This window comes from Antedon mediterranea, chromosome 3 (assembly GCF_964355755.1).
Source record: "Antedon mediterranea chromosome 3, ecAntMedi1.1, whole genome shotgun sequence".
NCBI classification, from domain to species: domain Eukaryota; kingdom Metazoa; phylum Echinodermata; class Crinoidea; order Comatulida; family Antedonidae; genus Antedon; species Antedon mediterranea.
The window spans coordinates 38,733,174-38,758,066 of record NC_092672.1 but is presented as its reverse complement, the minus strand read 5'-3'; the positions used below and the strand labels follow the sequence as shown (position 1 = coordinate 38,758,066).

At 35.3% G+C, this 24,893-nt stretch overlaps 4 protein-coding genes across 6 annotated transcripts in view; 1 reads left to right on the top strand and 3 right to left on the bottom strand.

Moving 5' to 3' along the window:
- Positions 1 to 409: 409 nt before the first annotated feature.
- Positions 410 to 13,249, bottom strand: LOC140045558 (gametogenetin-binding protein 2-like). The gene is made up of 13 exons (XM_072090524.1): positions 12,850 to 13,249; positions 11,972 to 12,073; positions 11,379 to 11,491; positions 10,641 to 10,787; positions 9,756 to 9,854; positions 8,781 to 8,891; positions 5,000 to 5,203; positions 4,596 to 4,767; positions 4,066 to 4,320; positions 3,673 to 3,832; positions 3,205 to 3,314; positions 2,486 to 2,533; positions 410 to 1,204 (listed from the first exon to the last, which is right to left on the bottom strand). The coding sequence occupies exons 1-13, from the start codon at positions 12,946 to 12,948 to the stop codon at positions 977 to 979; spliced, it is 1,848 nt and encodes a 615-aa protein (XP_071946625.1). The 5' UTR covers positions 12,949 to 13,249; the 3' UTR covers positions 410 to 976.
- A 3,751-nt stretch (positions 13,250 to 17,000) lies between these two features.
- LOC140045556 (large ribosomal subunit protein eL6-like) overlaps positions 17,001 to 24,893 on the bottom strand; it is a 21,775-nt gene continuing 13,882 nt past the window's right edge. Inside the window, exons 1-6 of one of the 2 annotated variants that reach the window (XM_072090519.1) lie at positions 20,550 to 20,621; positions 20,054 to 20,165; positions 19,679 to 19,780; positions 18,163 to 18,352; positions 17,472 to 17,656; positions 17,001 to 17,230 (exon numbers count right to left, since the gene is read on the bottom strand). In XM_072090519.1, the coding sequence (XP_071946620.1) occupies positions 17,078 to 17,230; positions 17,472 to 17,656; positions 18,163 to 18,352; positions 19,679 to 19,780; positions 20,054 to 20,165; positions 20,550 to 20,593 (786 nt within the window). In that variant the 5' untranslated portion in view covers positions 20,594 to 20,621 and the 3' untranslated portion in view covers positions 17,001 to 17,077. Of the gene's footprint in view, positions 17,231 to 17,471; positions 17,657 to 18,162; positions 18,353 to 19,678; positions 19,781 to 20,053; positions 20,166 to 20,549; positions 20,622 to 24,893 lie in introns of those variants that run through there. The other variant, XM_072090520.1, reaches the window with a different exon arrangement.
- Positions 20,689 to 22,631, top strand: LOC140045557 (uncharacterized). 2 transcript variants are annotated; one of them, XM_072090523.1, is made up of 7 exons: positions 20,689 to 20,764; positions 21,131 to 21,210; positions 21,326 to 21,502; positions 21,693 to 21,821; positions 21,928 to 21,991; positions 22,100 to 22,253; positions 22,383 to 22,631. In XM_072090523.1, exons 1-7 carry the CDS (start codon positions 20,758 to 20,760, stop codon positions 22,480 to 22,482), a joined length of 711 nt encoding a protein of 236 aa, XP_071946624.1. In that variant the 5' UTR covers positions 20,689 to 20,757; the 3' UTR covers positions 22,483 to 22,631. The 2 variants fall into 2 exon arrangements, with proteins under 2 accessions (XP_071946624.1, XP_071946623.1); XM_072090522.1 differs by having other exon boundaries at positions 22,085 to 22,253; positions 22,383 to 22,630.
- The window catches only part of LOC140043373 (uncharacterized), a 12,076-nt gene continuing 9,822 nt past the window's right edge, over positions 22,640 to 24,893 (bottom strand). The window contains exons 23-26 of the mRNA XM_072087873.1: positions 24,682 to 24,855; positions 24,019 to 24,165; positions 23,418 to 23,597; positions 22,640 to 23,173 (exon numbers count right to left, since the gene is read on the bottom strand). Of these exons, the coding sequence (XP_071943974.1) occupies positions 23,042 to 23,173; positions 23,418 to 23,597; positions 24,019 to 24,165; positions 24,682 to 24,855 (633 nt within the window). The 3' untranslated portion in view covers positions 22,640 to 23,041. The remainder of the gene's footprint in view (positions 23,174 to 23,417; positions 23,598 to 24,018; positions 24,166 to 24,681; positions 24,856 to 24,893) is intronic.

The following is a 24,893-nucleotide window of genomic DNA, read 5'->3' as shown; positions in this document are numbered from 1 at the left end:
CGATCCTAACTGTTGTACTACTGTACTTTACCTGTACTGTACCTACTGTTATATAATAATGTTATATATGGGAAATTATATTTTAATCTCTGATACCTGATAAAATATCAACATGTTCTAATCAGTTATCCCTCCACAGTTTAAGTCGATTATTACAAAAAAGCAATTTTAAAGAACTATTTTCTGCATTTACACTGTCATGACACAAAAATGTGAATCGCTCTGTCTACATTATCAAACTAGTTTGGCTAAAAAAGTATGAATATGGTGGTGATATGGTAGCGATGTGATATGATATATATGGGCACATCACATTGTTTAGTCACATAGAGTTTGATAGTGTAGACAGAACTTTAGATTTTATCAAATAAAACACAACAAAATTGTAAGTTTTCAAATATACTTGGAAATCAATATCATGTTTCTTGTTGATGATCAACATACATTTCAATGTTCTAAATTTATACAATCAATATGTAAATAAATTTAAAAAAATGGAAGATTTAATAATATATTCTTGCATCACAAGGTATAAATTACTACGGAATTCTTTTACATCTTCAAAATAAAAATTAATATTGGTAACATTTATAACCTTACTCAGCAGTGTGCTTTGCTACATTTGTTGAATAAATGTAGTAGCGATTCAATCGTTTTATTATCAAGTGACCCCAGGATGACCCCAGGATTACACATAGCTGTTAAAATAATAATTTTAAAAAAAATATTGAAAGAAAACAAAAGATGGAAATAATGATGTTGGATACAAATGATAAATGTCATTAGAATAAACTGTCTCTTTTTTCAATCACTTGTAAGAAATAAATTTTTTTTTATTGTAAAAAACCAATATTATTCCAGTTGGACTAAAATATTTGATATGATATATTTTACTGAAGCTCATAAACTTCTCAGTTCTTGTCTGTCAAACTGAAGCCAACAACAAAAGTAAATTGATGATTCAAGACCTAGTAGCTTAGTCCAGAAACATTTGACTGATTTCTGATGTACACTTATCCAAGTGATGACAGCATCTATGATGGTAGCCTTCTCCGTTGTTACCAGGTACAAACTTTTCCTGGAACTCTCTTAATAATTTAGCCCTAAGTTTTTTGCGTTTCTGAGAAAAGTTTTTGTTTTCTAGTTTGAATTTAGCAATATCTTCTGCAGCTATAAAATCTCCGGAGTCTTCATTTTCCCCTTTCTGTTATAAAAACAAAACACATACTTGCATTACACATAAATCAACACCAATTTGTCACGCAACTTTACAATATAACTACAATATAAGAAATTCACTGGCAATGTCTTTTTGTCATTTTAATACAGAAAATTCATTGAATAGGAAGTAGTAGTAGAACAACAGTACATTAAATGCTCTGTCTACACTATCAAGCTTTATGTGACAACAAAATGTGATGTGCCCATATATGGACATGATGATGTCATATCACTACCATATTTTGGCATATCACTACCATATTCGGGCACATCACACTCTTTTGTCACATACGCCCGTATTCTTAAACCGGACTTTAGTCATAGTTCGAAGTTCGACTTGGAAAAGTCGTAGTTCGAGCTATTACTTCAAATTCGATTCAAAAACGAAGTAGTCGAAGTTTGCAGTTCGACTTAATGAAGTCGAGCTTTTAGTCGAGTTGCACACGTCTGGGTAACAAAGGCTATACATTGGCCAATGACAAGAGAGTATTTGAGGAGCAGACGAAATTTTGCGCATTGATATCACTTTCCATTTTCTTACAACACTTTTTACGCATCAGGACTATACATGAAAAATAATTTTAATCGTTAATTATTAGAACAAGATCAGTATTAATTTAACAGTGAAGTACTTTTGATTAACAACAAACAAAATCTTCAAAATATATTTAGGAACCATGGCGGTACGGTAACTTTTATATTTTCTAGGCCCCCAACAAGGTATGATCGCGACGAACCACACACTTCATAGCGTGACAAGAAAGCGCTAGGCCCACTAAACATTCCATCGCGTGGTGAATTTCCGCATCTGCCATTGTCGCTATGGCGTGACGTAGTTGAAGTCGGACTTGCGCGAAGAAAATTATGTAATTTGTATACAGTTGTAAATAAAGATGATTTTCATTATTATAACATATACCAATGTATATTTAATTAAGCTAATATAAATATAGATATTTCATTCGTCAATATCTGGCCAATATAACAACTCAATGACTGTTACATTTTTTATAAACATCGTTTAAAAACCATTTAGTCGACCATTTAGTCTGCCCCCTCCAGGACTAAAAAAATCGATCAAAATCCGTCTCGATTTAGTCGAGGTTGGCCTGATTTAGTCGGTGATTTAGTTGAAGTTCGGTTTATGAATTAAAATGACGTCATTTTTTTAGTTTTAGCTCGAACTACGACTAAAGTCCGGTTTAAGAATACGGGCGATAGAGTTTGATAGTGCAGAGACAAGACTTAAGATTCGACAACTTACATCTAACATGTCCTGGAGTAAACAAGTAAATGGAGCTGACTGCAATTTCTGAAAAATATATATGGTCAAAGGTTAGATTTAAGGTGGATAATATACAAAAATAATGTTTATAATTAGTTCAATGGTACAACATGAGTTCAACATGAGTACAACATGAGTACAACATTAGTTCAACATTAGTTCAACATGAGTTCAACATGAGTACAACATTTGATTGAACATTTTAAACAATTCCGAAGTATGTACTTTAAACAACATTCTTGTTTCAAACCATTTCAATAGTTTACATAAAATAGTGATCATATAAGATAGTATCAATGATCGTAAAATACTGTTTACCTCACCATGCATTGTAGACTTCTGCGTTAAGCTCTGTCTACACTAAAACTTTATGTGACAAAAAAATGTGATGTACCAAAATATGGACATGATGATGTCATATCAATACCATTATTTGGGCACATCACATTTTTTTTGTGAAACTAGTTTTATAGTGTAGACAGAGCTTAATAGACATGATGTCATATCAATACCATTATTTGGACACATCACACTTTTTTTTGTAAAACTAGTTTTATAGTGTAGACAGAGCTTAATAGACATGATGTCATATTAATACCATTATTTGGGCACATCACACTTTTTTTTGTGAAACTAGTTTTATAGTGTAGACAGAGCTTAATATACAGAATAAGTGATGTTGACCAATAGAATCTTACCCCATATCTTTGGCAAAATTCATTTTCCTCCTCCACCACGTTCATTTCACAATCGGGACAAATTTCATCAACATCGTCTTGTTGACATGTGTCACAACTTTCTAAGTATTCTGAAAATACAATCAGAGAGTTTATTTAGTTTACCGTATTTAGTTTATTTAGTTTATTTTTTATTTATAACCAGAATGAATCTGAATAAAGCATTATTTAATAGTGTCCTTCAAGATTAGAGTCGACCAATCACATGCAACAGTTTGAGCCATTGTGCCGTTATGTGCCGTGATTGGTCAAATTACTTGCGTTGCGTCCAAGTGGGAACCAAGGTTCAAATACCCAATTGCAACTGAATTATGAGGCATCAATTGGGCATTTTGTAAATTCAGGAAACAGCAAAAAGAAGGGTAAGGATTGATTTGGATGTGTACCTCAGTATCCCTTATATACATTTTGTATTGGTGGTTTTTATACCTGTATTCTCATGGTTACATACTCCATCTGTACAAGCTACTTCTGACTGTTCAGGTGAACTTGAACTACAATATCCACAATCATTTCGAACACCTCCTTCCACAGGCCCACAACTTCCACAATTTACTTCATTGTCATTCAAATCATTTTCCTCTTTGCACTAGAAAACAACAATAATTTGAGATTACAAACCATTTTTCTGTTTTAATAAATAAAAATAGCCATATTTTGGACTAAAGGTAATGTCAAGTTGTGTAAAATAGTAGTTGGTAGTGAAAACTTAAAATTTCAGATGGATACGGCCCTAGTATAAGGGAGATTATTTTACATCTCCCTGATCATATCAAGCAGTAACTCTGCAGATATGCATCAAATCTATTGTTTAATTATTACCTTGTAGAAATGGCTATCTTGCAGACACACCTCTCCAAATACATCCTTTTCAGCTTTCTCAGAACCACAATCACATGTATTAATTTGTGATTTATCTTCTAGGCATGCACCTATGGCACATTTAACCGATTTCTTTTTTGCTTTCCGACGCAGTTTCTTTTGTTCTTTCTTGTGTTGCTTAAGTTTATCAGCTTCATTAATTTCTTCGCAAACTTGCTCTAACATGCTCATACCTCTCTTTGATTCAATAGTTACCTTATAATAATAAAATTGGAGTTAAGAATCATTTCAACAGTTTATCTTTATTCATCTCATAAAACAAACAAAAACACAAAACAAACAAGGAGTAAAACATATTTTTAAAGATGAAAGGGACCATATAATATAAATGGATTTAAGAAACCCATAATGAAATAGATCAAAATAAATATTTCTGTCATGAGCAAATGAAGATGCAATGCTTGTAAAAAAGTTAAATAGTAATAAATAGTAATTGTTAAATAGTATTGTTAAATAGTAATTGTTTAAACCTCAAATGCCTTTCTCAGTCTTTCTACTCCTAGATAGAACAAAAGTTGACATGTTTGTTCCTCAGCACGAAGCTTCTGTGAAATTTTAAACAGCCTTTCATGAACATGTAGACCTAAACAGGTCAACACCTCTTCCTGGGCCACATCAATAGTTTTTGCATGACGTTCACGACTGAAACAAAAAACATTACTTTACTTACTTGATAATGAAGGGTAAATATTCTATTTTGATAAAGAATAGATAAAATTATTTATGATTTTAAAATTGTGTATGATGATGATAAATATAATGACTGGGCACATTCATACTCTATTTTACATGTGAATGTACTGAAAAAGAAAACAACTATAAAAATGAGCACTTTTAGTGTGTGCTATATAAATTATTGTTGTTATTAACTTACACTCCTGACATTTCTGGCTCAGCCCTCATAATCAGCTTATGTATAAAGTTGGTCTCACAAAGAAGATGGATGTGTTTTTGCAGAGGGCAGCTACGAAGGCCGTCATAAATGTGTGCACAATACCCCTTCTCTTTACTCGGTTCAATTTCACCTATCAGTATATTGAATGCCCGTGTCACTTTAGACTTACATTCAGTGCAGAACCTAAAAAGAAATCATTAATGATTAGTTAAAGAAAGGTTTTGAATTCTATTAATGTATTATTAAAAAACCAACAAAAAGATTTATTCAGTCATCAATTACATTTATTGTCATTTGCCATGTAAAATATACATAGAAAGTATGTCTTCTCTGGGGTGCAGGTCAACTCGGCCCTAAACCATCTCGGCCAAAGTCAAGTCGGCCCCACGTCAAGTCGGCCCAAAGTCAACTCAGCCCCAAGTCAAGTCGGCCTCAAGTCAACTCGGCCTCACGTCATCTCGGCCTCAAACCAACTCGGCCTCACGTCAACTCGGCCAAATACTAATCGTTCAACTCGGCCACATTAAAGTATGAAACGCAAAAAGTGCTAGGCCTAATAGTTAATATGTCGACTCCGCCTAAGCAGGGGTGGCGCCAGGATCTTCCCGACGCGGGGGCTACATTCCCCGACGAGGGGGCTATGCGAGCGAAGCGAGCATCACTAGGCCGGCTGGGGGCCAGGGGGCCGGCAAGGGCCCCCGGTGGGCGAAGCCCCCAACGCGTTCTAGCGTCATTTGAGGTCATTTTAATCAGATTTAGGGTAGCCATTTTTCCATTTTTTATAATGCATAAATAAAATACTGCGTGCAAAAAAACGATGCGCGATGACTGTTTCAATCCATATTTTTCAATTTAAAAAATAAAAGTTCAAAGAAAATTTAGAAAAATAGAGTTGGAGGTCCCGGAAATTGGACTTAATATACTTCAAAACATGAAACAAAATAGTCCCTATCATGGTTGTGACTGAGCTAAGAAATTTTTGAAAAATAGAGATGTTAGGTCGCGGAAAATGCACTTCTTGTACTTCGAAATATGACCAGCTTTATTGTTGGGGCTGAGCTAAGAAACTGTTTATCTGGACTTCCGAGTGGTGAGAAATTCATGACATACAGGACATTGAAAATGTAATAACTTAGCTATAATAAGAAAATGGCATGTTTTTTTGTTTAGTAATGGATGAAAAATTTATTTTAGGTGCCCCACGGTACAGAAGGTTACTTGTAAATTAAAAAATTGGTGAACATACGAACAATTAACATAATTCGTTTTTGCTGTAGTGTAGCGTACGTCGACGCAGTACACGACGTAACCGTCAGTAAACTTCGCCTGGAAAATAACTATACAGTACACATTTTGGTCCCTGGATGGAACATGATATTACGCGTCTCGACCCAACGTTGAACGATTCGTACAAAGGGATACCGCCAGACAAGTGCGAACCTAGCTATTGTTTAGTAGTAAGTTAGGTCGCTGGCAATAATGAATGCATATAAAGTGCATAATATCACTCTGACGTACTCTCACGGTCAATGAAACGTCGCGGTTTTCTAGGCGCTGAAGCTAGCTACGAAGTGAACGCGAACGCTTTTTACTGTATATTATATTCCCCGACAAAAAGTACCCGTGTTCCCTTCGGTAACCGTCGGAAAACTTCGCCTGGAAAATAACTACATTACACATTTTGGTCCCTGGATGGAACATGATATTACGCGTCTCGACCCAACGTTGAACGATTCGTACAAAGGGATACCGCCAGACAAGTGCGAACCTAGCTATTGTTTAGTAGTAAGTTAGGTCGCTGGCAATAATGAATGCATATAAAGTGCATAATATCACTCTGACGTACTCTCACGGTCAATGAAACGTCGCGGTTTTATAGGCGCTGAAGCTAGCTACGAAGTGAACGCGAACGCTTTTTACTGTATATTATATTCCCCGACAAAAAGTACCCGTGTTCCCTTCGGTAACCGTCGGTAAACTTCGCCTGGAAAATAACTACATTACACATTTTGGTCCCTGTATGGAACTTGATATCACGTGTCTCGACCCAACGTTGAACGATTCGTACAAAGGGATACCGCCAGACAAGTGCGTACCTAGCTAATGTTTAGTAGTAAGTTAGATCGCTGGCAATAAATGAATGCATAAAAGTGCATAATAGCCCTCTGACGTACTCTCACGGTCAATGGAACGTCGTGGTTTTCTAGGCGCTGAAGCATGAAGTGAACGCGAACGTTTTTTACTGTATATTATATTCCCCGACAAAAAGTACCCGTGTTCCCCGACGGGGGGGCTAGGCTCCCCGACGAGGGGGCTAGAGCCCCCGTAGCCCCCCCGCTGGCGCCACCACTGCGCCTAAGTCGAATTCGCGTAAGTCGAAAAATCGCGAAAGTCGAATTTTTATGAAAGTCCCAATTCTTTCCTATACATTACTGTGTAATTTTTATTTGTAAGTCGAATTTTTCTAAGTCGAAATTCGTCTAAGTCGACGTCTTTTTGCGGTCCGAATACACACATTCTTTAGTGATTTATATCGTATAAGTCGAAGTCACAAATCACGCGGCAACAACGCGCTAAAAAAGCCGATGAAACGTACGTAATTCGATAAACAAACGACAGAGGAGATAATGTGGGACCATATCGGTTCTCTCAAGCAGGTTGTAAAGTATAGGCGGCGTCCTACAACTCGCGCTAGTGTATAGTGTATGAGTTGTTTCAGAGTTGAGAACTTGAGCGGCGTTTTGTGGGTACCCATTTTCGAATAAGAACCGAAATGTATTTATTATACGTTTTCGTATTGTTTCGGGCTTAAACCATAAAAGAAAATACAGTTTATCATTGCCGATAAAAGAGGTTTAGCACTTATTAGGCCTAGCTAGCTAGCTAAGCCAACTCAATTCAAGAAGGCTCATCACGTGGGCCGCGATCGCGACAGGGCAGGGTCTACTAGGCCTAGCCATAGCGCGGCTAGTGAGTAAACCTAGGCCTAGGCCTAGCATTTTTTTGCAAATCTATAAGTCGAAGTTCGCGTAACTCGAATTTTTATACCGGTCCCATTAGATTCGACTTAGGCGGAGTCGACTGTATTATAATGGCAGGATTTGCTAATCTAATAGGTTAGGCCTACACATAGGCCTAGAGAAAATAAAACGGAAAATTCAATATTTAAATTATAACACACTCTGTCATTTTTCGTTTAATTGATAAGTAGTATTTATATCTATATTAATAGTTGTGATGTATAGTTTCAGTGCCTACGTGTTTGTTAGTTAGGCCTAGCCAGGCCTAGCCTATATATTTTGATACATTATAGAATGTGCCCAGAATTAATCGAAATATTCTTAGATATATTAGATAGATATTATTAAGATAACCGTAAAATAAAAATGTTTATAAAGAATATGTTTAAAATTCGCTTTTTGCGTTCCATACTTTATTGGGGCCGAGTTGACCGATTAGTTTTTGGCCGAGTTGACGTGAGGCCGAGATGACTCGAGGCCGAGTTGACTTTTGGCCGACTTGACTTGGGGCCGAGTTGACTAGGGGCCGATTTGACTTTGGCCGAGATGGTTTAGGGCCGAGTTGGATCACATTCCTTCTCTGAGATATGCAAAAACAGATAAATGAAAACCTAACAAAAACAATTACAAAGTGTCACATCACTCTCGTACGGAATACTGACAAGCATTCAGTGCCCGAATGGCAGCTGGATAAAAGCTTTCCTCCTACCTATATTACATAAATCAACTTAAATACATACCGATGTTTTCTTAAATAGGCGTCCATTGTCACCTGAAGACTGGAAGCTGAAATCAATGTCACTTCTTCTCTGCATGGGGCCTCCAAAGCTTCCCAAATTTCAATCCAATTTCTAAACAGGCAAAAACATGCAATTATATCAATTGTGGTCTCTAAGCAAATATATACAGACACACAGAGGAACAAAAATAGAACCTCTCATTTATCAAGTGTAGTATATCTTTAGAGTAGGGGGTTAGTCCAGTGTACTATAGTACATCACAGCCACTGATCATAACTGGGCCCTCTGAGTCAATTCAATTCAATCATGTGCTACTATACTCAAATGAGGTTCTGCACACAGTATAGGAAGATGAGGAATATGAGGTTCTGCACACAGTATAGGAAGATGAGGAATATGAGGTTCTGCACACAGTATAGGAAGATGAGGAATATGAGGTTCTGCACACAGTATAGGAAGATGAGGAATATGAGGTTCTGCACACAGTATAGGAAGATGAGGAATATGAGGTTCTGCACACAGTATAGGAAGATGAGGAATATGAGGTTCTGCACACAGTATAGGAAGATGAGGAATATGAGGTTCTGCACACAGTATAGGAAGATGAGGAATATGAGGTTCTGCACACAGTATAGGAAGATGAGGAATATGAAGTCGAACTCAGAAAAGATTAGTTGGGAAAATGTTATTTGTTAAATTACATTATACTTTGTGACCTTACGCTGCTTGACTGGGAAATTAATAAATATACTCTAAAAAAACAGGAGAATCGATGATGTCAGTTGACATGACAATGAAATTAAGAAGTCTTAAGCTCTGTTTACACTATCAAACTATAGTTTGACAAATAAAGTGTGATGTGCCCAAATATGGTAGTGATATGCCCAAATATGGTAGTGATATGACATCATCATGTTCAAATATAAGCATATTTTTTTGTCACATAAAGATTCATTTCTAGCACTTAATACATACCCATTTGGCTTTGATTTGTGCGAATCTAAAGAATGCAGAGCACACCTTTTACTTCCTTTCTTTCGAGGTAAAGCTTCCAGGATACTTGCTAACTTGGTTCTGAAAATTAAAAATAACAAAAAACAATTACAATCGAACTATGACATATTTACAATCAACTCCTGACGACTGGTCCCCTAGGCTACACACCAAAACATCAAATGGCTGGAATGGAGGCCAATCAGCGTCGTAACAACACACAGCAACTTATGAAGTCTAACTGACAGCTAGACAAAACTGTCTTGAAACGCAAGTTAAATTTATACTGATTTACAATCAGTGAACTACATATAATTATCAATAAATTACAATCCTGACATTATGTTGTATGTTCACAGAGCTGAAAATAAATCATTATTGGCTCTGTCAACTACACTGTAATATGTAATATGTCATTGCAGCAGTGCATATATTATTTTTGTGTTGACCTTTGACCTTGCATACTACAACTGTGAGTGAGTGGCCAAGCGGTTAAGACAGTGGAACCATAATTACGTAGCCATAACATCGGCAAGGGTTCGAGGCTCAATCGCTCCATGGTTCTGGTGGTAGAAGGAGTCTTCTCAGATAAGGACTATACATAAACTGTAGATCCAGTGTACACATAGCTCATGTACACTTTAAAAAACCTAGTATATCTTTTGAGACGAGTAGGGGGTTACCCCGGTGTACTAGTCCACACAAACACAGCCACTCTGGTCACACACAGCAACTGTGCAATTGGGACTGGACCGTTTTTTGAGGTGTTTATCACCTGTGGTCCCGATCCTTCACTAACAGTGTTAGTGAGAAGATGAATAAATAAAAAAAAAATAAAAAAATAAAAACTACAGTAAGATTACTTACCCCTGAACATTGAATAAAGAATGCATATTCCATGGTGAGTATAGGAAGGATGGGTTGAGAGATAGTTCAGATCTTGTAGTGATTACAAGTGGATCCAGTGCGCTTACCAAACCCTGATCCTTCAATTGTTTGAACATCTGCTCAATGCTGTAGAAGGATGAGTAAATAAGTAATAATTATGTCTGTTGCAAACTTTGTATCAATGACACACTTTATAACTTGCTCAACAAAAATGAGTACAGTTAAGAAAAAACAAAAGGGTGTAGAATTTTCACCAAGAGTAGAGATACAGTAAGTATCAATAAGTAACATACTTTAACTTCTGAGTTAAGAGTAAAAAACATTAAAAGGGTGTAGAATTTTCACCAAGAGTAGAGATACAGTAAGTATCAATAAGTAACTTCTGAGTTAAGAGTAAAAAACATTAAAAGGGTGTAGAATTTTCACCAAGAGTAGAGATACAGTAAGTATCAAAGCACACTTTAACTTCTGAGTTAAGAATAAAAAACATTAAAAGGGTGTAGAATTTTCACCAAGAGTACAAATACAGTAAGTGGGTTCAAGGTAAAACTTAAATTGCATTTACATTTACTAATTACAACATTTATGAATTCCCAAGAAATTGTTAAATTTTTTATTCTAAAACAGTTGTAACAACAAATTAATAAAGAACCAGGGTCACAGGAATAATGTTTCTAAAATTGTGGATTTTGAGTGAATGAATTAATTTTGTTATACCTTCTTCTACAACCAACACATGTAATATTTTCAACAAGCATTGAGCTGAACACCTCTTTACTTGGAATTAATAATGTAGCTGCTAGTTCATCACGAGATAATAAATCCATTTTCTGTAACCAATTAAACACAAAAATGAATGAATTGCAATATTATAAATAAGGATTGGAAATACAATTTTTTTTTTATGCACCATGTCTTTTAAAAATGTTGGCAGTTTATGGCTTTCTAAACAGAGCATGATAACAATCTTTAAATCTGAGATAGTATATTGTACACCCGTATATAATATAATTACCAGCGCATTAATTCACTATCCTTCTTAAAAGTGGCAAACCCATTCACAAGACATAAATATACACAATATGCTCTACATAAACAAAGTCTTATTACAAGTCTTTGGGAGTGTTAAATGTTCATTAGAAAAAATCCTGACATATAATATAACAGGACTTGAACCCAGGACCTTTGAAATTGCTAGCCAAGCATCATACTGTCTACCAAGCCACAACTCGACTCCAGTACAATCATAAATAAAGCTTGATATACTAAAAAAGGGCAACATAAGGACACACTTTTAATGATCAACCAACCTTTGCAAATATATCAACATTTCTATGAAACTTTTTGTCTCTAATGTCATCTGGGTTGTGATTACACTGCACCTTCTCTATGACTGGAAGTTGCATAACCATCTACAAAAAAAAGTAAAATAAAACTAGAAATCAATAATCTTAAAGACACACTCATCATTTAATAAAGAAATTTAGTAGGGCCTATTAACGATGTTCTAACTGATTTAATTTAAGATATTTTTGGTTCATGCATAGGTCACAGAGTATTTATACGCTTTAATTTAATTCAACTCTCCTCAGAGGGAGACTTTATTCTGTATACTGTATATGCAAGTTGCAACCTTAACACATAAACATTTCTTAATGTGGCAAATAAAATGTTCGTTTCTTGACAGCACATACAATAAAAATTGCTAAAATAACTTAATCATGTTTTGTTTTCTAGACTGAATGAAACAAAGTAGAACATATTTAAAATATAATTTGGAATGAAACGATTAAATTCATCATCATGATTCATATTTCAAAACATGGTTTCATAATTCAATATCGATACGATGAAAATAGGCCGGCCTAGGCCCTAGGCCTATATCGAAATATAGGCCTAGTACTGTAGTAGTACTTTAAAAACACATATATTTTGTAATACAATTTTTACTGTAGTTTTTGTAGGTTACATTACATAAAAATAGACTCTTTCCTATTATTTATGTGGATTTCCACTCTTTTTTTTTCTCCTCCTTCCGGGCCGGGTAGGCCTAGCTAGGGACTGAATCTGAACACATAGTCATAATAGAGGGCCTAGACCCAAAAAGCCTATGCATACAGAAAATAGCTAGGCCTAGCCTAGGCCTAAGCTAAAGCCCTCCGCCCGGTGCATGATGCGGTGTACGTACCTTCAGATTATCTTCGACTTCCAATGGAACCTGTAGTTCTTCGAATTTGTACGGCTTATCTTTTGCGGATTTCGAACACACAGCTATTAATTTCGCCATTTTTATTTGAAAATATCGCTTGAATTAGGCTTATTAAGAATAAATATGTATGAAACCAGTAAAAATACACTGGCAAAAACGTGAAATTTTGTTTACTTTTTTAATTCCAGGACCGCGACTGCGTAACGTAACGTCCGGGTTGCTTCCATCATTATTCGATTCTTTTCAACATACATCATATAGAGAGGTCATCTTTCTTTTTTTTAATAAAAAATTTGGGGTCAATCTATGTGTCAATCAATATGGAGTTTTTCGCAGGTCGTCGTAAACGTTAACTTTTACCGATATTATTTACTCAATGTTTATATCCATGTTGTGACGTGACGTGTGTACTCGTATTATCAGTGCCGTGTGCAGAAAAGATCGAAGCCGCAGCCTAGTATAGCCGTAGTGCCTTTTTCTCGGGCTACTTGACCTGTATTGACTATACCATTGTTATGATAGGGGTGTGATATATTATGTTTTATGCAGAGAAGGGTGTCTATGGGAAGAAAGTACAATTAAAGCATGTACTTTTTATTAAGGCATGTGATTAGGAAGTTTTCGCAGGAAAATGTAAACTTTAACAGATGACGTCAACATTCTACTCATTGCATAGCCGTCCGGTAGTTCAAACAGTTGCGTTAACGTACTTGTTATTTTGCGCGTTTTTCGACGTAGTGTAGAACGAACGTAGTGTCGCGCACGCAACATACACCGCTCGTAATTACACTGGGCCTAGCAGCTATAGGCACATGTTTAATCATGCATATTGGGTGATAAAATAGCATTGCGATGAGCAATCCTTATAAAAATAAAAACATAACTTTAAATTTACCATTTCTTTTCTTAATTAAATTAGGCCAGGCCTATTTTTGCAGAATTTAATGTAAACTTCCATGTTTCGATACCCTTCGGTTAACGTTCTTCATTTACGCTAGTTGTCAGAAATAAGGTTCTCGACGAGTGACGTACTGGTACCTAACAACTTTATAAAGTTTTCTTGCGCGCACACGTCCACGTGTACGTGCAGATCGATGTTTACGAAGTGGGCGGAGCTTGCGCGTTGCATTTTGGGAAATTCATTTCATTTATTCATTTATTTATTCGACCAACAAAACATATACAATGTACAAAGATGAAATTGGTCAGGGACTGCTAAAGTAATATAATTACTGTAACTACAAGAGTCAGCAGTCCCATGATCTTAGCTAAAATAAATATATAATTTTATAAACAAATAAAGTATAAAGCTGTGAGTATACAGAAAAAAAAAGAACAAATATGATTAAATAAAAAAAAAATAAAAAAGAATTAAAGATAATTATCATGAAGGAAAGAGTCAATAGATGATAAAAGATGAGGAAAAGATTCAGTAACAGCTAATTGGCGTAATGAGGAAGGTAACTGAAACCAAAGCTTAGGGCCGGGAAGCGGTTTATAGGAGAATTACGAAGGGCCAGAGTTCGAGAAAAGAGATGATTAAATGTGAGGCCTTCAGTGTGTCTAGGATTTATAGTGAGATTCTGGATGATCAGAAGAGCAGTCAGTAAAGCCATAAAGACATTTAAAAATAAAGTGAAAAAGGATTTTGTTGCGACGGTTTTAAGAGACATGAGGTTAAAAGATTTTAACCTGGTAAGGTAAGGTATCTCTCCTCTTTTACTCCATTTTATTTGTAACTTATTTTCCCTTTGTTGCTGAAACATAATGCAACAAAAGCAACTCAATTTTTTTTTTAAATAGCACATTAAATTAATAAATGGGACACCCCTATTTATCCATATTTTTATAATGGTATAGTCCATACAGGTCATTGTGGCCGAAAACGGCAGTTGATCTCAATAATTGATTTGAGCTGGTTCTGTATCACGCATTGATCATGTGACTATAACGCGCAAATGCATGTGAAGATTGCGTGGTGTCATTGACCAATCTGATTGGTGGAATTTTAGCCTGGAATAAAAATGTATTTATAATAACCAATGGGAAAGATGTAAAAAGTTTTGGTATTTAAGTATATAGGAAATTTTCATTAGAAAGTCAAGGATCTAGACTTTGCAACGCGCAAGCTGCTCCGCCTACTTTGTGAACAAATCGATCTGCGCGTGTGCAAGCATTACGAAAAACTTTAGTTACGCTTACGTTGAGAGAACCTTATTTCTGCTGAAAAAAATAGGGATCGAGTTTTCGCACACGTACGTAAACGTTAACGCTATTTCCCAACATGCAACGCGCAAGCTCCGCCTACTTTGTAAACAAATCGATCTGCGCATGTGCAAACATTACGAAACCTTTGTTACGCGCGCGTAAGTCGAGAGAACCTTATTTCTGAAAAATTAAGAGGCTCATCCCCATCATTTTGTGTCATTAAAGTAGTTCACCATAACGACGCCCGAACATTGTGATTATACTGTACCAAAGAATATATTATATCACAAGAATGAGTAATCCGCGATTTTCCCTGTAACAGTAATATTGTCCATGTGGTAGGGCGCCGCCATAAGTGTGGATGTATCTGGGATGTATACAACTTTTTGTGACGGTTTCAATAATCAAAGGCTAGACCACCGGTAGTAATGTATTTTCATGATAAAAAATGTTATCAACTACATGCCAACATCATGTTAAATACTATTTGGATATATAATTGTTCGTTTTATGCAATTTATTTAGTAAAAACTGTCGTATAAACAGTTTGCTTTATCAACCGGGCGCTACGATAGCGTGACCGAGCGTGTTGTTTGGTGTTTACGCGTTTTCACGAAGGATAGTTTAATAATATTCCTATATTTAACTTGTTTCTGGTAAAACAAATAAATGTTAATGACATTTAACATTTTGTCCTATTAATAACATGTATTTTATACTAATTTATATCATAAAAACAATACTTAATTTACCGGGCGTAGAGTAGTACACGGCAATGGTAAAGAATAGGCCGTGCTGAGTAAACGATTCGTGATGTGTTGCTGTGTTAGGCCTTTTTTGTGAGCTAACTTAGCATGTTAGTAAATAATTGTCTATAAAAGTGAATGTACACTAGTTTGTTAATAAATATGTATTATAAAATAGTTTACAATTGCAAAAACTATTATCATAATTCTATTTAATGTGACATGTATAATATCTATTAAATCAAGTCTTATTTAGTATGTATACATCCGCCCTTATGAGGGCGGGCATCACTCACTGGCGCTCTCGGTTACAAATTTCTCATGCAAAAATCGCGGAATACTCATTCTTGTGATATATATTCTTTGACTGTACCAAGCCCCGTCATATTTAATGATCAAACATTTTTCCAGCCCAATACAATCAGGAATACGATTATTTCAGGCATAATAAAATACTGTAATATAAAATTCAGAACTTTTTTGGCAGCAAAGGCTTCATACATCCTAGGTCATAAGTGTCGAGGACAGGACTACCGTAAATGATACCATTGATCTATCGGTTTATTATTATTTATTGGTTGGTAAAACAGATTTTTTTGTCTTTCATATTTATGAACTTGATGTAACCAAAACATAGAGGGCGCTATACAACTACAAACCAACCCCCAGAAACACGTGATAGTGAAAATGATTACCTTCTAACAAAGAACTTATAACTCAAGAATCTCCTGTTCGTCCGAAGCGCGTAACAATTTCGAAAGGCATTGTGGGATAGAATAGAGCTAATGGGTGGCGCCATTGTGAGCCATGGAGTAGGGCGCCCGCATCAAATTAGAAAGTCAAAATCATAGAGGGGGTCTGCTAATACTCTAGGGGGGATAGAGTAATTGACTGAGGATAGAGTAATTGACTTCCTAGTTTGGAGGGGGCGCTGCTCCATGCTGTGAAATGGCGTCGCCCAGTTTGACCTTTTAACCCTGTACTTCCGATATTGTGTTTTGAATGCAAATTGAAGAACTGGAGATTCTTGTGTTATAAGTTCTTTTCTTCTAATTTGTATTTTATGTATACAGGTTGCATTCAACTTCCACTTAGATCAAGTAGTAAGGAGTCATTTTAAGACATGATCTAGTTTACAAAAGCAAATCAGTTATAGCAACAAAATGAAGCCATACACATGTTTTTTCTTTCTCATTTTAATATATAGTCGGACATAACTGATGCTTTTAGAAGTCGGTTAACCATTATTTTACTTAAAAGATCATTTTATGTGGATATTGTTTGTTACTGAGATAGAATGGCATCGAGATGTAAGCCTTCATGTTTTCAACATCTTTGATTATGTTCATCAATTGACCATCTACGTCACGCTGGTCCTCCTTGCGTTCATCCGACACACTGTATTTCTATATAAAAAAAAAATTGTTAATACTAACAATATCATAAGTGCATATCCGTTCATCCGACACACTGTATTTCTATTTTTTTTTTAAAAACATAATTTCTAATAACCATATCATCAGTACATGTGTATGGTTCAACATAAAAGTAAAGATTCCTGAAAATAATATTTGGAATTATATAAATTAATTAATTTTTGGATATTTTTGCATACTACTGTACTGAATGTTATAAAATCATACTGACCTGTTCCTCGCTTTCAAAGATTTCTCCTTCTTGATGTTTTGGTTTTCTCAATTTTTGTCGTTTGAAGTATTTGTCATTGAGTCTCTCTGGAATCTTGACACTGTTTATGTCAAGTTTTGTCTTGGTGGCGATGACATATTTCTGATTGATTCGTCTCAGTGGACAACCATTCAGTTGCATTGGGCCTGTCAATTTGAAAAGAAACTTACAATTATTGATATACAAATACAGGCTTACAATTATTGATATACAAATACAGGCTTACAATTATTGATATACAAATACAGGCTTACAAGAAACCACACAATAATAAACAGCAAAGACTGTGAGAACACATTGCCCCAACTGAGTTAAGTTGACTGTACTCTTGTAATTATATAAACAATTTAATTACCATAAATTTGCAATATTGAATTATTATAAGTCAATTTGAATTGTTTGGCCACTTTTTTTTCAGAGAATGTTGTTTTTGTGTTTTTATAGTGCTTTTCTTTGTTGGTGCAATTTTCTGTGTATTTTACTTATATATGACAACATGCCAGTTTTTCAAAGAAAATTTCTGTTTAATGGACAAATAAAGATACTTATGACTACTACTGATTAGAACCAAGCATTTGATATATCTATGTTATGGCAAAAATGTTCAAAATGATTTATAAATAAAGTGAAATGTTCCAAAATATAACATTACCGGTGACTAAAAGAAGCCCAGAGGCGAGTTGCTTCAAGAAAACAACTCTCTTTCCCTTGTACCTGCCAGCTACCAAAATCAAAACAGTTCCAGGTGTGATTGTAGCACGAATTTTGTGCTTATGTTGAAAGAAGGCCTGCTTGCGAGATCGGAATTTCCTTGGAAGGTCTTCAGTTGGGTAGTACCGAGGCTAGAACATAAAATGATTATATTATTTATACACTAATGTATACTAAAATGTATTTAAATTGATGATGAACAGGCTGAAATAAAAGTAAAAACAAATAGTACTTGCGTTGACAAAATGAAGTCCATTTAGTATTTAAAAGCCTCTTATATATTGATCAGGCGCGGATTCAAGGGGGGGGGGGGGGCCACGGGGGCCTGTGTGCCCCCCCGTCATCAACACGGAAAAAAAATTGTAAATGAAAAAGTAAAAAAAAAAGTTTTTAGATTAGAAACTGGGTAACTTCTTCTGTCAGTCTGTTTTATTGCCGAAATACGATTGCTCAACAGACACGTTTAATATTTGTCTAGACAAAACCAAGCCCACGTGCTGTAACAAGTTTGATTTGCTTGCTGCCTCCACCGTTGTGACACCAGTCTGCGTGACACACACTATTCATCATGTCCAAAAAACAGAAGGTGCAATATCATTTAACCTACTATTACTGTATAATAATAATATTGTATTTAGGCTATCCTGCGATATTTTTGCTATAAAATAAGAGACCCACGGATAACCGTTATGAATAGTCTAGAGTAGTAGTACTCTCTATCTGTTGGTACTAGGCCTAGTAGTAGAGGAATAGGCGCGTGCACAATGAGCGGGAGGGATTTGAGGCCGGGAACAAACGTGAATGATCCGAACTTATTTTCATTGCGGTCCAAGCGTCGATATCTAGACTGTATCAAGTTACAAGGGCCAAAGTGTGTAGTTACGCACTACCCTGGCAGTGTCCCTTTGTACGAATTAATTAAAGTTACAATATATATTATATTACTATATTTAGAAGTTGGCCCAGCTTACGCCGCCGCGGGCGTCGGTATCTGAGTCATGCTACATCCAGGGACCAATACGTAGTTACAACAAAGCGATATCCTTCCTAGTTGTAAGAATCGGCAATTCATTCGGAAAGCGCAGCGTACTAAAATGTTCATTCAGAAGGCGAGCGCAGAAATGCATATTCATAATAATGCTCCCCTAAAATGGGACGAAATAGGACGCCCTCACTCAGATTTTCGGAGAAAGTCTTTCGGAAAAATACTTTCGCCACCCTGAAGTTCGGAACTTTGAATAGGTGAGGTGTGCAAGACCCTTTACAGATGATCGAATCAGAGTGCGTTAGTGATCTCGAACACCATAAAATGCATTTTTTTTCTTGGTTTCGCCCAGTGTATTTGCTCTCTACGATCGCGTGTGCCCCCGCAAAAATAATCCTGGATCCACCCCTGATTGATGAACTAAAAAACAGTGCCACAAGAGTAAAGTCTGAAACTGGAAATAGATCCTTACCAGACGATTGACACGGACTTGGCGTTTTCCTCCATTCTTCTCTCCGTTGATCTGCTTTTCTAACATTGCAGCCGGTCTTTTGACTTCTTTTTTGGCAACAACCTAAATAAAACGGAATGAAATCAAAGACTTTTATTGGATATGTTCACAATGTAATATTTAAATTTTGTAATTTACTAATTTTTTAACTACTTTGTGTATACTATTGCGTTAGTACACTGAATAAAGTCAAATATAACCAAGACAATCAACAATCAAGCAATAAATAGGACATTAACTATTAGTACATTACTATTGTATTGAAGACATTTATAATAAATTTTTATTTTTTTAAATAGCACTCCTTTATTCAATCAACCTGAAAAGATTACTAACCCTCTTTCTTTTATACATTGCAGTTCTTCTGTACATCTGTGATCTGCTGAACTGAGGAACTCCACCCGTCAGCCATTTCTGGCGAGAGCAGTGATTCTTTTTTTCAGCCATACTAAAAACCAGTAAAAACAATTATTTAAAGTTGAGCATAAAGATGTTTATTTTTTAATAAATGAATTTAGGCCTAAAATAGTAGGCCTACTTTTACTTTCTAGGCCTACTAGGCTAGGCATAGTAGGCTATCTAGCTAGGCATACATAGTTAGTAGGCCTAGGAGGATCGATAGGACAATTTGGTAACATACTAAAACTGTGTGTGTGCGACATAGCAATATTGTTAATTTGTTAGGGTTTACGATAAAATTTAGCAAACATTTTCATAGTTTCCTACAGAAAGAAATATATATTAATTTGGCCTGTGAAAGACATCTATCAAAATGTATGGATTATTATGATTAGAGAATGATTTTGAATACTACTTTCGATCACGAACTTACACGAATGTCTCGTTTATTGAAAAGATCGACCCCTGACACTGCATTAAGTAAAGAGAAAAATATTTCCTGTCACAGTATAATCAAATCGAGTTGGACTGCAAGAAAAACATCAGCGCGGTGCCGGTGTCATGTTTACTGTTTAAAAAAAGCTGAATGAAAGAGCATCACCATTTTATGGGAATAAATTAATAAATAAAACATAATTAAGATGCCAGGTACAGGGCCTGTAGTTAACTTACATTTAATAGATTGTACCAAAGCTAATTTTTGACTGAATTATAGGCTGGTTGTAAGAAGAAGGCCGAATTGCATTGCATTCACCTTGACTAGCCCTACCACCACAGTCACACACAATAATTGCTTGTGGCGCGCGGGTGGTGAATTGGTCGAATGGGGTTGTTATTGTTTTTTTTAATACTCCAGTCTCGTTCTAAAATAGGCCTATAGGCCTAAAATACACTTTCAGAATGGGCAGAATGTTGTTAGACTCCCCTCTCTGTCTGGTTTAATTATGAAATGATCTATCGTTGTGTCGGTCTCATTTTTTGTCTTTTAATGCTGTTTAATTTGTTATATTTCAGATGAGCTAATACCAGCTGAAGAGGTAGACTACAAGAAAAAATATAAGACATTAAAAAGAAAACTTCGCTTTTTAATATATGTAAGCATCATCCCAGCAGGAACATATTTTATTCATTTATGATTATTCATTAACACACATGGTTTGAAATTATAGAAAGAATGTGGATGTAATTGTGATAAGTTTAATTTTTTAGGAGCAGGAATGTTTCCAGGAGGAATTGAGAAGAACACAGAGAAAGCTTCTGAAGGCAACACGAGATAAAAGTTTTCTACTAGATCGATTACTGCAGTATGAAAAGGCAGACGACGAAGATTCGGATACTGATGCTACTGCATCCTCATCGAATGGTAGTGATACGGAGGCAAACCGAGTGAGTAGTGACGTGACAGGGGACAAATTTAAAAGCATCTTAACAATTAACTTTCAGATCTCAAATGAATTAAAAAAATCTTCACAACACATCACGATCTAATATTCAATTCGTCATTCAACATCTGCTTTAACCATCCACACACACATAGCTCATTTACGAGTAGATTGTTTTAACTTTTATTTTTAAGAATGGAGATGAGAAGAAAACCAAAAAGAAAAGTAAATCAAATGCTGTTAATCAACTATCAAGTGTGTCACATGACCAAAATATGTCCAGTAGTTTAGCAATTGCTGCCAGTGACCAAAGTCTTTTGACGGTAAGTTTCATTGGTGAAGAAATAAAATCATAACATTAATAACTTAAATAAAAGCAGGTTTTTATAAATTCACAGCACTTGTTTGACCAAAACATTTTGTTTACAGGGCCAACATATTTCTGAAATGATTGGGAAGGCCTTTGCACAGCAGACAAATCAAAACAGACTTGGTAAGTAATAACAAAACAAATGGGGTTAGTGAGGAAATAATCAGTTGTTCCGACTGCTTATATGTTAAAATATTCCTAATTATTTACATGCAGCTGGTTCTCTCTCAGTCACACAGTCTACGGTCAGTCCTAGTCTCCATTCAGATGCTCAATCATCATCTCCAAGTTCTGGTAATCAAATTTCTGATTCAACAAATATCCTGACAAAGCTATCACAAGCAGACGAAAAGACAACAAAACCACTACGAAAAAAGATGAAAAGGTAATATTAATCTTATTGATTGCACATAAATACTGTATCAATACTGTACAGGAATTTATTATATACAATAATATAAATTCAGAATTTGTTTTGGCACCAATAATATTCTGACAATTGTTTTTCTTACAGAGATTCTGATAGGCTGAGTAAATTGACCAATCACCCATCACCTAAAAACACAGATGAAGTATTAGAAACCAGTGAGCTTGTAATTGATCTTCCAGAATAAATACATCGGACTCCTGCCAAGTTTTCTATTGGTTACCAACTTGCACAGGAATCTGTTATATATAATACTTCATACAATACTATTTATCATTAATTATCTCTATAAAGTAGTACATTTAGTATTATTATCCCACATTTTAAAATAATATGCTCAACTAATTAGATGTACTTGTTAATGAGTTTGGAATGTTTTTTTTAAAATAAATTCTTAGAATTTGTAATAAATATTGTGCCAAATTGTCTATTAACAAGCATCACAAACTGTTTTATTTATTATTTATTTCATACGTTTCCAACAGGCCTCTAGTCTCAATCATCTTTTATGTACATAATATTTACTACAAAACTATGAGCTGTGCCCAGAGGAAAAAACAGGCATTAAAATATGTTGGAAAATGTTAAAAATGCCCAAGGGCTCTAGTGTTGGAGGCCACTTAGGGTACTTAAACCAGGGGCCTCTGCGTTATGCACTGAAACTACCTCTATACTGCAGCTATTCTTAACGTCATCTGTACAGCTGTTACCTTTCTGTGGCTTCCATATTTTGGCCGCATAGATGTTTATCTACTCTCTGTCACCTGTATAGCCTTTAACTCAGTGTGGACACTACTACATATACTGTGTAAATCTTTTATTAGCAATGCTTGTACTGGTTCTAAAAGTGTATTAACCTCTTCAAGAACACAAACTGTCTGTAAAAAAAACAGGTGGTGCAACACCTGTATTATTAGAAAGTCCTTGTGTACACTACACTCCTTCATTACTAACCCATACTCTATGTTATGCATAGATAGCATAAACAATAACATACACCACACCCAACATTTTATTTTAAATACTAACAATTTTAAAAGATTCACTGACCAAAATAGTGATATTTTACAGTAATACAGAATAATCTATGAGACAAGGACTATAATTTGAATTGTTTTTTACCTGCTCTTTAATGCACAAACTAAGGTCATTGGAGACCTGACTTCGTTCAGTTATCAACTGTAACTTTCTCTTGATAATGGGCCAAATACTCTTAGCAGAAAAGCTACTACTCAACACAGACTCCAGCTTTTCCTGGTATGCCTTCATCATCTTACCCAAAGACATGCTATCAAATCCAAACTGATATAACAAATAAGAACACTTATAGAGGTTAGATTTAGTCTTCAATTACTAATAAAATTAATAATACAAGAAGCAACGGGGACTGTAGGCCTGACCCAGTCATTGAGATATTAATATAAACTCTGTGTAGACTGAATCAATATACAGTCAACTCTCCTAATACCGGTCACCTTTGAGCTGGCCCAATATGTCTGGTTTTCTGGAAATTCTGGTATGCGAAATGTGTTTTTATTGGTAAAAATGAATTTGGGACCTTCTGAACCTAAAGAAAAGTCTGTTTTGGAAGAGTTACAGAAAGTTACATTGGGAGAGTTGACTGTATTACAAATTGTTTAATGAAAAAACAACATCTTTTTTATCGTTACAAATACTACGTTAGTATGAAGTGACTCAAGATTTTATAACACATTATTACTACCTCATCAGTTGCTGTAGCTCTTGTAGTCGTCACACTTATTACATGGCTAACTAATGACTGAAGTGCACTGTTCAAGTGGTTTAGATATTCCATTGCTGGGCCAGCAGAATGAAACATGCGCCAGATATCTGGTAAATAGTTGAATTCCTAAAAACAAGTTAGATCGTAAATACTGTAACTTATTACCAAACTAAATTTGTGTAATGCGAGATAAAAAACAAGTTCCTTGATTTTCCCATTATAGTGCATGTTTTGTTTTTTTGGCAAATTGCCAAAGATAACCATAAGCGAATTCATTCACTATCCTTCTGAAAGGTGGCAATCCTGTTCACAAGACAAACATATACACAAGATGTCTTATTAAAAGAAAAGTCTTTGGAGTTACAATTTGTCATTAGAAAAAATCCAGGACTTTAACCCAGGACCCTTGGATTGGTAGCTAAGCATTCTTTCATTCATCAGTGGATTGTCCTTTGAATATACAATATACATAGAAATTATGTTTGAGATATACAAAAACAGATAAAACAAAACCAATTACAAAGTGTAAAATCATAACCACCAAGCCACAGTTCCACTTTCATCACAAACATCAAGCACATTTGAAGTACAGTACTTTATAATTTCACCTTTTCAAAGTCGCTTTAGCCATACAATTCTCACCTGCTTCAGGAGAGATTTTATTAACAGTAATTCATAGACTGGTAGTAATTTGTTGTCTGCCAGGTCTTGTAATATTTGTTGGTTCACTGACTTTAACACAGGTTTCAATGTAGACATTTCCATTGGATTTGACACATTAGCACCACAAGAAACATTAGTGATGTGATTACAGGCCTGAAATACAGCACATAGAATTAACTGAGATAATGTCT